The sequence below is a fragment of the Pelodiscus sinensis genome, chromosome 7, assembly GCF_052426305.1.
Source record: "Pelodiscus sinensis isolate ZL-2025 chromosome 7, ASM5242630v1, whole genome shotgun sequence".
Taxonomy (NCBI): domain Eukaryota; kingdom Metazoa; phylum Chordata; order Testudines; family Trionychidae; genus Pelodiscus; species Pelodiscus sinensis.
In genome coordinates, this window is record NC_143058.1 from 62908925 (window position 1) to 62922492 (window position 13568).

The 13568-nt window shown below is 45.6% G+C and overlaps 1 protein-coding gene across 5 annotated transcripts in view; it reads right to left on the bottom strand.

Annotated features, from left to right (window-relative positions):
- Positions 1 to 3086: 3086 nt before the first annotated feature.
- FN1 (fibronectin 1) overlaps positions 3087 to 13568 on the bottom strand; it is a 71341-nt gene continuing 60859 nt past the window's right edge. For 4 of the 5 annotated variants that reach the window (XM_089779833.1, XM_089779831.1, XM_089779830.1 and 1 more), the window contains 10 exons: positions 12862 to 12951; positions 12454 to 12633; positions 11306 to 11395; positions 9567 to 10045; positions 8646 to 8784; positions 7401 to 7565; positions 5721 to 5846; positions 4792 to 4898; positions 4281 to 4391; positions 3087 to 3856 (listed from right to left, as the gene is read on the bottom strand). In XM_089779833.1, the coding sequence (XP_089635959.1) occupies positions 3782 to 3856; positions 4281 to 4391; positions 4792 to 4898; positions 5721 to 5846; positions 7401 to 7565; positions 8646 to 8784; positions 9567 to 10045; positions 11306 to 11395; positions 12454 to 12633; positions 12862 to 12951 (1562 nt within the window). In that variant the 3' untranslated portion in view covers positions 3087 to 3781. The remainder of the gene's footprint in view (positions 3857 to 4280; positions 4392 to 4791; positions 4899 to 5720; positions 5847 to 7400; positions 7566 to 8645; positions 8785 to 9566; positions 10046 to 11305; positions 11396 to 12453; positions 12634 to 12861; positions 12952 to 13568) is intronic. The other variant, XM_089779832.1, reaches the window with a different exon arrangement.

The following is a 13568-nucleotide window of genomic DNA, read 5'->3' on the forward strand; positions in this document are numbered from 1 at the left end:
CGCTTGAATTCACAAGGGGCCTAGTGCCAGCAAATGTTTTGTGGCAAAAAAATGCCAGCTTGTCAAAACTGAAACTTTGCAGGGCCGGGCTAGCTTCAAAGATGTTGAGGGGAAAGAGTTATGAAATTGTCTAAATGTCCCATTTTGACATTTATCCTGCTTGAAGTTTTGGTTTTCATTTCCAAACAATTTTTTGTTTTGCAAGTTAATGGACTTTAGAAAATGTTTTAGGTCAGATTGCAAATATAGCGTTTCTAAAATAGCAAAAGGAAACATTTCAGGGAACTCAAATGAAAAAAAGAGGGAAAAAAAGGCCAGTGTATGAAAAACGGTAGAGATTTTTTTTTAAACTTTGTCCCAATTTGGAATGGGAAAAATCTTTTGAAATCTTAAATTCTCCCCATTTGGAAAAATTTATTTTCTGGCCAGCCTGCACACGTGGTAAGTATAATTTCCGATCCTTCTGTTTGTTGTTTAAGTTTCCACTTAAGATATGTCTGCATTGCATTCTTCAAGAAAAGAATGCAAATGCAGACAAATGAAATTGTAAATGAAGTGCGGATTTGAATTTCCAGCGCTTCATTTGCATAATCACGGCTGACCGCTTTTCCGAAATAACCCCGTTTTTCTAGGGGAAAAAACGGGGTTATTTCAAAAAACCCTTCCTTCAAAATAACCCTTATTCCTCATTTAAGGTGTATTTCGAAGGAAATGTGTCTCTTCAAAATAACCTCATGTGGAGCATGGTTTTTTTTCCTCTAAATAGGGTATTTCGGAAAAGCGTCTGGCTGCAATTATGCAAATGAAGCATGGGAAATTCAAATCCGTGCTTCATTTGCAATTTCTTGTGTCTGTATTTGCATTCCTCTCTCAAAGGAGGAATGCAATGTAGGCCTACGCTTACAGACTAAGTCGGCTGCCCCTCTGAAACTTTTGGGATCAGTCAGATGGAAATGTTCTTAGAACAGTTTATCCCATAAGGGTTTCTTGCAGTATTGGCTGACCCCGGTCTGGCAATCATGCAGGATTTATTGCCTCTTATCTACAAGTATGGTCATAAATGCATAGATTTCTCTAGTGAGGTCAGGATGGATATGAATAATGCAGCTTGGGACTGATATCACAATGGAACTCTAGTTTTCTTTTAAATTAATTTTCTCTCTAGTTCTAAGCCTGACACTGGTGTAGTTTAGTTACTTAGCTTATCCTATTTGAACAATAACCCATTATTCTCACTGCAACAATTTTACTAGTTGCAAACAATTCAGCTGCCTGATAGCCATCGGTTTAGCAGATTTCTGTCTGTTGCCATATTTCTCATGGCAAGAAGCCAGATTCCATTCTTGTTCCATATTGAAGTAAATCCAGAGTAATTCCATTCACTAGAATAGTGCAACTCCTGTGTGGCTGAGTGTGGAGTTTGGCTGGAGGAATCACGAGGGAAACTTTCCCAGTAGGTATTTCCTCGTAAGTGTTGATCTTGAGGTTTTTCAGTGCAGACAGTACAAACCGAAGGGTCTTATTTTTCCTTTAACTCATTGCAATCCAACTGATTTGGCTTTTTTTAAAGTTCTAATGGGATAGTGTTTTTAACTTTGTGGTAGCTTGCTGCATGAATGTAAAATTGAGTATCTGACTGTAAAACTGCAGTTTCAGGCAACACCAGAAAGTCCCTCACTAGGGTGGGTCTCAGATGCATCTTTTCAATAGGAAATAGAAATCATAAGCCAGGAAGCTTCTGAATAAGAGCTAATCGCTGTGCTCGGATTGTAACATTTTTCATTTACTTAAGATCAGCAAAGCGTTCTTCCAAATATTCCACAGTTGTAACCGGTTTAGAAACAGCTGTTCCTTTCTTTGCCCTGTTTTCATTTTCTATAGCTCTCTTCCCTAATTGTAGAGAATTTCTGCTGAGGTTTAAAAAAAAAAAAAAAAACACAACCCATGATATGTATTATGAATCTCTCATTAGGTGAGATCCATTACTAGCAAGAGTATTTGAACAAACTAGGCTGCATTTTGATTTTTTTTTAATTTGCAGTTTTGAGAATAATACAGATGCAGCAGCCTATTTTTGGAAGAGGAGTGAAGTATGAATCTAAATTCTTTGAGGCAGGTATCTTTTTTGTGTGCTCAGAAATGAGCGACTGAATTATCCTCCATCCATAGCTATAAGGAGAGGGAAATTAAGATAATTTATAATCTTCCCCCAGTGCTTACGCTGTATGGGCAATTGTGTATCTAAGGAATAGGCCTGATTTCAGAGACTTAGGTTCAGTTCCTGCCTTTGCTACTTCCTTTGACATCCTGGGTGAATCATGTGAGTACAGCAAATATTTAAGCATATGGCTACATTTAAGCATGTCAGTAGTTCAATTATAATTGATGAGAGAATACAAGTGCTTGAAGCTAGTCACATATTTAAGTACCTTGTTGAAATGAGGCTATTTATTCTTCAGTTTCCTGTATTTAAAAAAAAAAAAAAAGAGAGACTTCCTTTGTGTGATATCAGATGGGCTCTGGCTTGAAACACTCACTCACTAGCTCTGTGGGATTTGTCCTAACTCCATGCTGCTTTGAGTTCCACTGGTGTGTTGAGGCTACTGTCATTCAAATATTTTCTTAGTTCTCAAAGAAAAAGCAGCAATCAGCAAATACTCTTTTTAGGTTCATATTGCAGAGATGGCTGTCCTATCTTAGGGTGCATCTACACAGCACCCTAAACTTGAAATAAGATACTCAATTTGAGTAGCACAAAATGTGCATTTCATTTCAAAATGTGGGTCTACACAGCGCCAAATTTCAAAATAATGCGCTATTTCCAGACATCCCTTAATCCTCGTGGAACGAGGTTTACCAGGATGCCAAAATAGCTATCCCGCATCTTAACAAGCTGCCAGTCATCTCGAAAAATTTTCAAAATAATGGGTGCACTATTTCAGGATACCTCTGGTATCCCGAAATAGCCATGCAGTGTAGATGCACCCTTACTTCCAAAATCAAAGCTATTCCACCGTACCCCTTCTTTCCCTGAGCCTCTCTGCAACACCACAAATGAAATTTAAAAAAAAAAAATCACTGATCAGTTGGTTTGTAAATCTTTTTATTAAAAGAGTTGTCTTTCCACAGTAGTAGAGCTTTGGCACTTACAGTATAAAAATAATCACCGATCATAATTACACCCAATTCCTCTGTCAACTGCATACTAAATGTCAATGCATTTTTTTCCTCATATAAAAACACTTGAGGGACGGGGAACAAAATTGATAAATAACAGTATGAGATACAAAGATACAGCTAGAAAAATAATAGGATCATTTAGAAAGAATTAGGACTGTGCATATTTTAAGTATCACAGTGATGGAGTATGCAGTCACTAGATTATTGCTGGCCGCACACATTGGTGGAAACAAAGTGTGCAGTGTACTTTCCTGTAGAGTCATTCTCATTAATTTGTTTGCATGGCATGGGGGCATTCTGTCCCATTTGTTCCCCCTCCACACTCTACTGGTATTATTTTGATCTCCAACCAATTCCCAATTTAGCGTCTTTCATTTGAAAATACTGAATGGTATTGAACACTGAGAAAAGAGACAATACACCGAGAAAAGTCTGAAACAGTCCAAGCATGATGCTTGGAGAAGCTGTGAGTTTGAGCTTAAGCTGGGTAAGTGACTCTGGAGCAGAAGGACGTTCTCGAAGATCTGGTTTTGCAAGCATCACCCCAGTTTGGATGGTCACCTTGATCAGTTTGGGTCGGTGTTGTAAGACTTACTGGGAGTTACTTTCCCGGTCGATGTTGTCTGTCGGCCTGCACATCCAAGGGCATGAAGCACTCAATCGGGCAATTGACATTCTGTCAGGAGGAAAGAAAACCCATTAGTGCTAGAGACCTCAATCTCAGCTGAGAGAGGCAGCCAAACTCTTTGCATTTGCAGCTGTTAAGATTTCTCACTACAAACAAACCAGTCTATTGATTTGCCATAACGTGAAGGTTTGGAAAATGCAGCAAAGTAGGAGAGTATTCTTTGCTAAACAAGGCCAAGTTTTTAGGACTCCTGCATTCCCGGCCCCAGTCCTAACTCCTGCATCCACCCCACACATCCCGCCCTGAGCTCCCCACACTTAAATTACAGGTAGGTACTGTTGTATGGCCAGCCCCCCACCCTTAGTCCCTGGGGGTGGGTTTGTGAGGAGAGTACCTGTGAGAAATTTAGTTAATACACACTTCCCCCACCCCCAGGCAAGACTCAATGAAAAACTGGGGCGCCTCAACTTACAGTATTTGTGCTCTGGTGGTATCTCTGTGAAAACTGCGTGTAGGAGTGGCCAGCAGTGCCGTCGGGGGCCGCCTCCGCACCAGGTCTGCGGCAGTTGTCACAACGCCAGCCCTTTGGAAACACACATCCCCCAGTCAGATGCCGTTGCCGTGCAACAGGGAGACTGTTTCATGAACACCTCTCCCCTCAGTCCCAATAGCATCTCCCACATCCCTGCCGACTGAACCCAGGACTATCCCCGCTAAGCCATTAGTGTGGAAAAATGTTAGGCAAGTCTGACTAATTCAGCAGCTGGCCAGGAGATGAGCTAGCCCCTTGTGACCCATCTTCAGAGACTACGAATGGCCTGGGGCCGGAATTTGAGAACCTCTAAGTGGTGCACTGGAAACGGCACAAAGGAAGCCAACTTGCACTTCTGAGATTCACCTCTGATTTTTTCTCTCCCATCACCTAAACCCTGATTTTTCCAATCCTATGCCTCATCACAGCAGGCCAGACTAGTTCTACCTACCTGCTGTCCTCCGTAACAAGTACAGGAGCAGATAGCACCCAGGTATTCTTTCTGCCACTGTTCTCCTACGTGGTACATCTTCCCATCGTCATAGCACGTGGCCTCATCTACGGAGAAGGAGAGGAAGAAGTAAGAGTCTGTCATGGTTGATAATTGCTTTTATGGATTAAGACCTTGGGGGAAAGGCAGGTGGTTTGTCACATGGTTGATAATTGCTTTTATGGATTAAGACCTTGGGGGAAAGGCAGGTGGTTAGTTAGAACAAGAACCTAGGAGCCAGAACCACCATTTCCAATTTGGCCAATGATTCACTGATTGGCTTGGGGTAAATGAGTTGGTTTAAAGCACTCACTTATCAGCTGTAAGACAATGCAGTTGTCTGTCTCAACTCTAACAGCAGTAAAGGTTGATGAGCCTGCTACAGCCTTGTGTAACACAGAAGGGTCTTTTAGTTCATGCTTTCAAATCCAGAGATCCTGCCTTAAGTCCCTGCAACTGTTTACCCACCAGGGGGCGCCATGGTAGAGTAAACCAGACATTTTAACCGCACTTAGGGCACGTCTACATTACACAGAAGATCGACGCTCCAGAGTTTGATCTGGCATTCGACTTAGTAGATCACGTATGAACTTGTACATGGAATACTGAGGGCAGCTCCGGCTGGTGTCCAGTACTCCTCCTTTTGTGAGGAGTAAGGGAAGCTGAAGGGAGCGTTTGCTTCCGTTGGTCTCCTGCTGCATGGGCAGTATGGAAACTCAATTTAAGATAGGTCGACTCCAGCTACGTTATTTACGTATCTTATTTCGACCTTCAGCTGTGGGGTAGACCAGGGCTTAGGTCCACCCATTCTGTGGTGAAATTCTAAGAGATGGGTAAGATGAAAGCCTGAAAACAGAGTTCGTGTCAGCATGCACCATGAAGGGACGTACGTGGGTCACACTTGAATTCTCCTTTTCCGTTGCCAAGACATGTGCAGCTCATCATCTGGCCAGTCTCGCCCTGGCGGTCCCACTTCTCCCCGATCTTGTAGCTCACTCCGTTATCATGGCACCATTCTGAATGAACCAGAGGAAAGAGAGGCAGGTGGTTAGTCTAAGCCCAGTTGCTTAGGGGACGGAGAAATCCTCTATGAAGCCTCATAGACCAACCCAAGGAAGGACAGAGAAATCCAAAGTCCAAGGAGAAATTCACTGCTTGTGTAAACTGGCACAATTCTGTGGACTTGAGTAGAGTTGTCTCAAATCGACAGTTGGGGAGAGGAAGCATGAGAGGTTTAGCCAAGGAGGGCCATTTTAAACTTTGGAAAAGGTGTGAGGAGCTTCCCCAGGAAAGTATGGGTGGGAAAAGTTGTTAATGTCAATTGGGTAGAGATGGGATCCTGGGAATTGACACTTGAGAGGGGCAAGGGAGGAAGTGTACTAGGCTGCATCTAGACTGGCAAGTTTTTCCGCACAAGCAGTCTCTTTTGCGCAAAAACTGGCCGCTTGATTTTGCGCAAAAGCACTGACGTTTTACTGTCCGAAATCAGTGCTTCTTGCGCAAATGCTTTGATGTTCCCGTTCGGGCAAAAGCCCTTTTCCGGAAATGTATTTGCGCAAGAGGGCCAGTGTAGACAGCTAAAAACTGTTTTGCGCAAAAAAGTCCCAATAGCAATCGGGGCTTTCTTGCGCAAAACCGCGTCTAGATTGGCACGGACGCTTTTCCGCAAAAAGTGCTTTTGCAGAAAAGCGTCTGTCAATCTAGATGCTCTTTTCCGCAAATGCTTTTAACAGAAAAACTTTTCCGTTAAAAGCATTTGCGGAAAATCATACCAATCTAGACGTAACCCTTGTGTTTTAAAAAAAGTAACTACAGCATTTCACACTAATAATGGGAAATTAAACTTGGTGTACCATATGGTGAAATAGAACGATGAGACCTTTGAACAAATGTCGTCTTTGTGGCAATTAGCTTTGAAATCTATGTACAACAGAAATTCCCTTTGTGCTTTGCTTAACTTTGTAACAGAAAAAAAGCACAATTTAAATCAGCAAGAGGCATGCCCTACAGAATCACTTAATCACGCTGACTGTTTCATCCCTTCGCCTTCATCTGAATTTTGTCAACTCCTGCAAAGACTCCAACTCCACGCTACTGCCACAGTGCTGTTTGGCAGTGCTGACCGCCAGCCTCATGGTGTTACGAGTGCCTGTTCAAAACCAGCCATGGACTTTGTCCCATGCTCACAGAACTGAATGGCAGTGGTAGCAAATCCATTGCACGGATGTACAAAATTAGAGTTTAGAGGTTAACTATATTTAATCCTCAAGGGGTGCTTAAATGACTGTTCAGAGCCACTTTACCAACTCAGTCGCTCTCATTTTTAAGCATTAACTGGATTCCCCATGCAAGGGAAGGGAAAAAGATTGTTTCCTTTCTAAAGCATTATAAATAAATAGAGACATGGCCACAGCTGAACAGCAGTTTTCAACCACAGTTAAGTTTTCCATCGTTGAGTCAGGTACTAGAATATGCATTTATTTGCCTCATGTTTGGGTCTGCCAAACATGCGAGGGGTGCTCATTTAGCCCGGTGTGGAGTGGTAGGCAGGGGTGGACCAAGCTACTCACTAGAGGAGTCACATCTGAAGTGACCACTGCCAAAGCCTAAACATTGGCACCAGAGTTTGAAGCCCGTATCAGACAGCCGCTCCCATTCCTCGCCGATGGAGTAGAAGGAGCCAGTGTATGTGTCGTAGCAGGTGTCGTCGGATGGCTGGTTCACACCTTCAGACACTGGAAAGAAAAGCAAGCAAGCAGGCGTCAGACACGGGATACAAGCCTGGAAAGAAGAACCGTGGTAACTGCATGCACCTTCCCTTAGGGCTGGAGAACTTGCTTTGCATCAGTACTACAGCCTCCTTAGGAGTTATTTCCCAGGTGCTCCTGGCGGAGCGGTAGGGGGAGGATAAAACCCTCATAGTAGGGTTTTTTCCTTCATTTTGAGCTGCCAGGTTTCACGGGTGCATGTTTTGCATTTGCTGCTGGAAAGCAGCGATCAGACTCACTTGCCTTTGGAGAAACATGCTGCCCTCACACAGAGCAGTAGGCATTTGGATTCTATGATGCACAATGGGGGGCAGGAGTTAAGGCTTTGTTGTGGGTCAGAGTGTAAGTGACAGAGGTGGTGTACACCTCTCAGGGAGCTATAATGCTCTTGTAGGTTCCCAAAATCTGCCCAGGTGCAGAGTTAAGTTTTACCCAACTGGTTGGCATGCACACAGAGAACATGCCAGGCGATTTACAGCCAGGAGAGATGTTGGTTACACCACAGCTGGGAGCCACGAACTGGACTCTGTGGCCCACAGCCTCCGAACAGGCAACTCTGTTAAGCAATGAGATAATTCACCGGGCCAATCCCCATCCATGGGTCACTGGAGCCGAAAGAGGAGATGAACCCTGAGTTAGTCCTTCCTCGGAGTAGGTACATTTGTTTGGTACCAGCAATTTGGCATAGAAATGTCCGCTATGACCCCAGCATTATCACAGCCCTAGCATCTCTGACTTCCTCTAGGACACTCCCACACTCCCTCTTACAACAGAAGTTGGAGCAATAAAACAGCCAACAGAAGTGGTCATCCACCTTGGGTCTCGAAGCACATTCAAGCAGCAGCCTAGCATAGCTCTGATCACCAAGGTAGTGCTGCATAATCATCTGTGCCATAAAGCCAGTGTCCATTGTAGTAGGTGAAATGAAAAAACAAACGGATTCTGCCAATGTATGGCATGACAGCTTAGCACACGCCCAGTGGGATCTAGGCTGTGGATCAGAGGTGCAAAGCAGATTTTTGCCCAGACTTTCCCGCGTTAACCTACCCGCATTGCCTACGGTGACGACCTCTTCCAACACCTTGTGCCTCCTGCGATCTTTCAATGCCTCCACGATGATGTTGTAAGTGGCCCCGCGGGTGAGGCCGGTCAGTGTAGCAGACGAGGAAGTTCCAGGAACTCTGAACTGCAATTACATTGCCACAGAATTGACGTTAGAAAGTGCGTGCTTCTCCGGCTGCAAGCTGGTGTCTTCGTACGGGACTCAGTGGGAGAGGAAGGTGAAGGGACTTGCCCAAAACACCCAAGTCAACTTTGGTAGACCAAGGACCACCTTTAGGTCAGCAATAGTAACCTAGCTTCCTCATTCCAGTACTGTGATACTATCATAGAAATGTAGGCTTAGAATGGGCCTCACTAAGGCATCTTGTCCAGTCCCCTGCACTGAAGCAGGTCTAAGTGTTATCAAGACCATCCCTAACAGCTGTTTGTCTCACCTGTTCTTAATAAAGCCCTCCCGTGATGGAGATTCCACAATCTTATCTAGGTCTCTTGCCAAGCACTTATAGGATAAGATCCCCAAGCATCACCATAAGGTAGTGCTAATACCGTGTAGATCAACAGTGTTCCGGGGTCCTTGTGTTTTAAGCAATGTACCCTCTGTTCTCCCCTAGTCACAGCATCACTCTGAATTTCCTGCCCCTCAAAGACCCAAAGAGCATTAACCCTTTTGTTACTGCTAATCTGGGAAGTGGCCTGCAGACGGTACTTAGGATGGACGCATATAAGCAAATTCTAGAATGCACCCACGGGAAGTTAGAATCTAGAACAAACTCTAGCAATTCTAGAATGCACTCAAAGGAAGCTAGAATTGGTCCTTTCTCCTTAAATGTGCATGGGCTGCCATTGTCACGACCCACCTGCTAGCAGAACTCACAGTGCATCTAAGAAAAACGAACAGTTCATTACCTGTAAAGGTTCTTCATCAGTGCCCACTGGCTGGCAGGAGATGACGTATTCAGTGCTCTCCAGCAGGGGCCTCCAAGAGATGGTTGTTTGAGAGAGAGCTTCCTGGCCTGTAGTGTCATTGCGCCTGGGCCCTAGTGAGTGAGGGAATGAAGGCTGAACCAAGTCCACTCTCTGTATTGAGTACCTGTTACCAAGGTCAATCTCTTCATCCACATCTGGGGTCTGCAGGCCCGGCCGGTGCCGAATGGGGGTCGCCGTGGTGGGAGCGGTGGTCCTTCTAAAGCCGTGTTCCTCAAAAAAGACTTGTTGTCCCTGGTTTCCTAGCGTTTGCTGGCCACTGGTGCCTGGAAGTTGGATACCGTTTCCATTGTCAAACCTGTTGGTGAGATAAGGTGTCCTCTCCACGGTGGAAGGCACGTCCAGAATCTCCGGTCCACCTTGGTTGGGATGCGGCAGGGTTACCAGCTTCGGGAGCTCGTCTAGCCAAAGAAAGGTTAGAAGCAATAAAGCCAAGCACCTTAAGCCCCAGCGTTAGTAATAAACTAGGCAACTACAGCGAATGCTGTAAACTGCTCAAAGCAACTCAATGTTAGCAGCTGTCTCATGAGTACAGCTCACTTTTTAGTACCTCTGGGAGGACTGAGGCTTTTTTTCCCCTCTATATTTGAGGGTGAGAACTTTTATTAATTTTCACACTATAGGTTGAACCTCTCTAGTCCAGAACTCTTAGGTTGAACCTTTCTAGTCCACAACTCTCTGGTCTGGAAGCATCCATCATCCGGAATGATTTAAGTGGACATCCAGCTCACTAATCGTGGGTGTGTCCACTCTTCCTGCAGTCCCATAAAGTTTGTTTACGGCCACCAGTCCTGGCTGTCCGTGTTCTGTGCTGTTATTTAGCTCCAATTTATCCCTAAAAGTCCTTTAAGAGCCCAATAAGTAGTGTGTTGTAATGCAGCTAGATAACATGAGCTCCCATAGTCCAGAAGATTCTTGGGTTGGAACTGATAGAGTCCTGAGGGTGCCAGACTGGAGAGGTTCAACCTATATTGAGCCCAAGCTGTGATCACTGCACCGCAGAGATGCCACCAATATGCAAATTAAGAAAAGATGAGATTGAAATAGACGTTCGTAGTCTATCCATTGAAGATTCCCTTAGCATGCGCCTAAGGTTTTCACTATTATGCTACTCAGGTCTCCAGCAGGACAGCAAGGATTTGACTTGCTGCATCCTCCTTGAAGACTAGACACAAAATTCAGACAACTTCAAACAGATCAAGTGTTTATCCAATAAACATCTTCTGACTAGGTGGGCTTCTCCCACTGAACCCATCACAGGCTAGAAGGAAAAGCGAGCGTTCGCCTTCATTTCATTGGGGAAGGGAGACACCCAGAAGAAAACAAACCAAATGCAAGCTAATGTCCTCTGTTTGAGCCCACTGAAATGCGCTTTACATTGTTCTGCAATAGAAGAGGCCGTGTGCTGAACAGTTGCTTATGAAAACTTGGCTCTTTTTTTTTTTTAAGAGGGGAAAAAAAGACAATGACAGCAGAATGCCACTTTGTACAAGCAGACGGTCACTTCGGGAAAGCATGTACTCAATTAATGACGTACTCAACTGAAAAGGATATTTTAAGCAATGTGGTAACGTTAGCCGTCTGGAAAAGACATTACCCCAGAACTGAGACTAATTCCCCAGGGAGGAAAAGAGTCAACTTCTCAGAGAAAATTATTTTACCTGTCTTTTTCCTGCCAACCAGTGGCTCGCTCTTTTGAGCATTCTTCACAGCGATGATGTAGATGGTATATTCAATTCCTGGCTCCAGACCTGGGGAGGAGAAGAAGAAGGAAGCCCTTAGTTACTAAATGATAGTCTGGGATAGCTAACCAGAGACTTGTCACGGTTTTGCTCCCTGCTGTGGTTTCTAATGCTCCTGCTCACCACACAAGTACACTGCCTTCTCCAATCACAGTCCTTACCAAGCCATCGGTTGTGATCGCGATTGTCCCCCATAATCCTTTGGGGAGGAAAGACCTGGACTCTAGAGCTCCCATTGTGAGTGAACAACGAAGACACTTCAGACTGTGTTTGCTAAAAAGCGACAGCAGGCTGGATAGTTGCTCAGTGAGGGTTAGGCCGTGCACACGGGCCAGCTCAGAGGTGCAGTGCTGGAAACAGCGAGGGAGCCAAAGTGTGATTCTGGGCGCCAAAAAGTTCTCTTTGGCTTCTCCGTGCTCTAGCTGAGCATAATCGGCACCAGCCCCTTCCCGGGTACAGGTGATTGGTCCTTCCGTGCTTGCTCAGCAGCATTGGGTGGCACATGGAGGGGGATGGAGTGGAGCCAAGGTTCTGTCCACATGCACCCCTCTATAGCAGTGGTCTCCAGCCAGTAGACAGGGATCTTCTGGTAGGTGACTGACTGGTTTGACCAGCCACTTCAGCTGCCCCTCCCACCATTGCCATGCTACTCCTGCCCCCCAGGACACTCCTGCTTGCTGTGGAGGGAAAGGAGGGGGTGCTGATGTCAGGGTGTCCCCTCACTGTTCTCCTTTATCCCATCCTCACAGAGCAAGCAGGGCAGGGCCTCCGAGAAGGCAGGGGGAAGGAGCTCCAGCCGTGGGCAAGCTGGTGGTGGCTGGACAAGGGTATTTGGGTCTGAGGTAGAGCCTGGATTGACTTAAATTCAAAAAGGGATCTTGGGCTTACAAAGGCTGGAGAACACTGCCCGACAGTGTTGGATCCCCACCGGGGCCAAGACCTATGGTGCTGGTAGCCATATGCTGGGCCCTACCTCCCAAATCACGTAGGCAAAGCCCTCAAAGAGGGATGCTCCAGTCAGCGAAGAGGGCACTAAGCACAGGAACTCCCCAACGGGACAGACGTACCGGTGAGAGTGGCCTCCGTGGTGCCGGCGCGAGGGCGTGGGATCAGCTCCTTGGGCTGTGCGCCAGGTCTCTCGTATTTGATGATGTAACCTGTGATCTGGGCCCGGGGCGGCTGCCAAGAAATCAGCTGGGAGTTGCTTGTGGTTGTGAGGAACCGCAGGTTGGAAGGCGCATCGATGGCTAAGAGCAAACAAAATCAGTTCAGCAACGTCGTAAAAGCATGCAGGACTTCATGTCCCTTGTCCTGAGGGCTGAAGAGAAATAAAAGGTTTCCCTGGGCTGCGATCACCCACTGCTCAAGGGGAAGAAGATGGCGGTGAAATGCAGTAAAATATAGCCATGATCAAAGTCAAAGACAGCTCAGGTAGAATTTCCGTTTGTGTGTAGACAAACGCAAAGCACCATTACCGGTGGAAGCATCAATCACGAAAGGGGAACTGCGGGCATTCTCATTCATGGTGTAAAGGTAGATCTTGTAGTCCGTGCCTGGTTGCAAGCCTGGAATTGGAGTAGAAATAGGACACTTTCAGCCTTGCTGGTTAGAAAGCAGCTGCAATTAACGCTATCGCCATACTCTAACTAGCTCTTAATGCCCGGGTTGGCTGTAGACTTGCAAAAAACAAAAGGTGAGATTTTCAGAAGCATCCCTTTGTCTTAATTTTGCTCCTGCTGAAGTGAAAGGGAGCAGAATGAAGTTGACGCCGAGTGCTTTTGAAAAACCTCCCTCCTAAATCCGAGAAGGTTGTTACCATTGAGAAATACCCATCTTCTAACGGGGCAGCCAGCCTCCTCCCACCACCACTGCTGTCTCAATGTCTGATGCAGGGCACAAAACTATGCTCAGTGAGTGCATAAAGGGTTGCTACCAGGAGATGGGGACGTTGTTCTCATTAGTTCTGAATGATCGGGGGAGGACTAACGACGGGACAAATGAAACAAGGGAACCAGCAGAAAACTTGAGCGCAAAGAATGGCGAGGGAACGTAAGCAAGAGGGTAGAGTCCCCAAAGATCTATTCAGATCTTGGAAGATTCCTAATGGGGAGGTTGAGAAATATCAGTCCTGCATAAAATCCGGAAGCTGGAACTCTGGACTAACAGGGCTCTCAGCAGGATA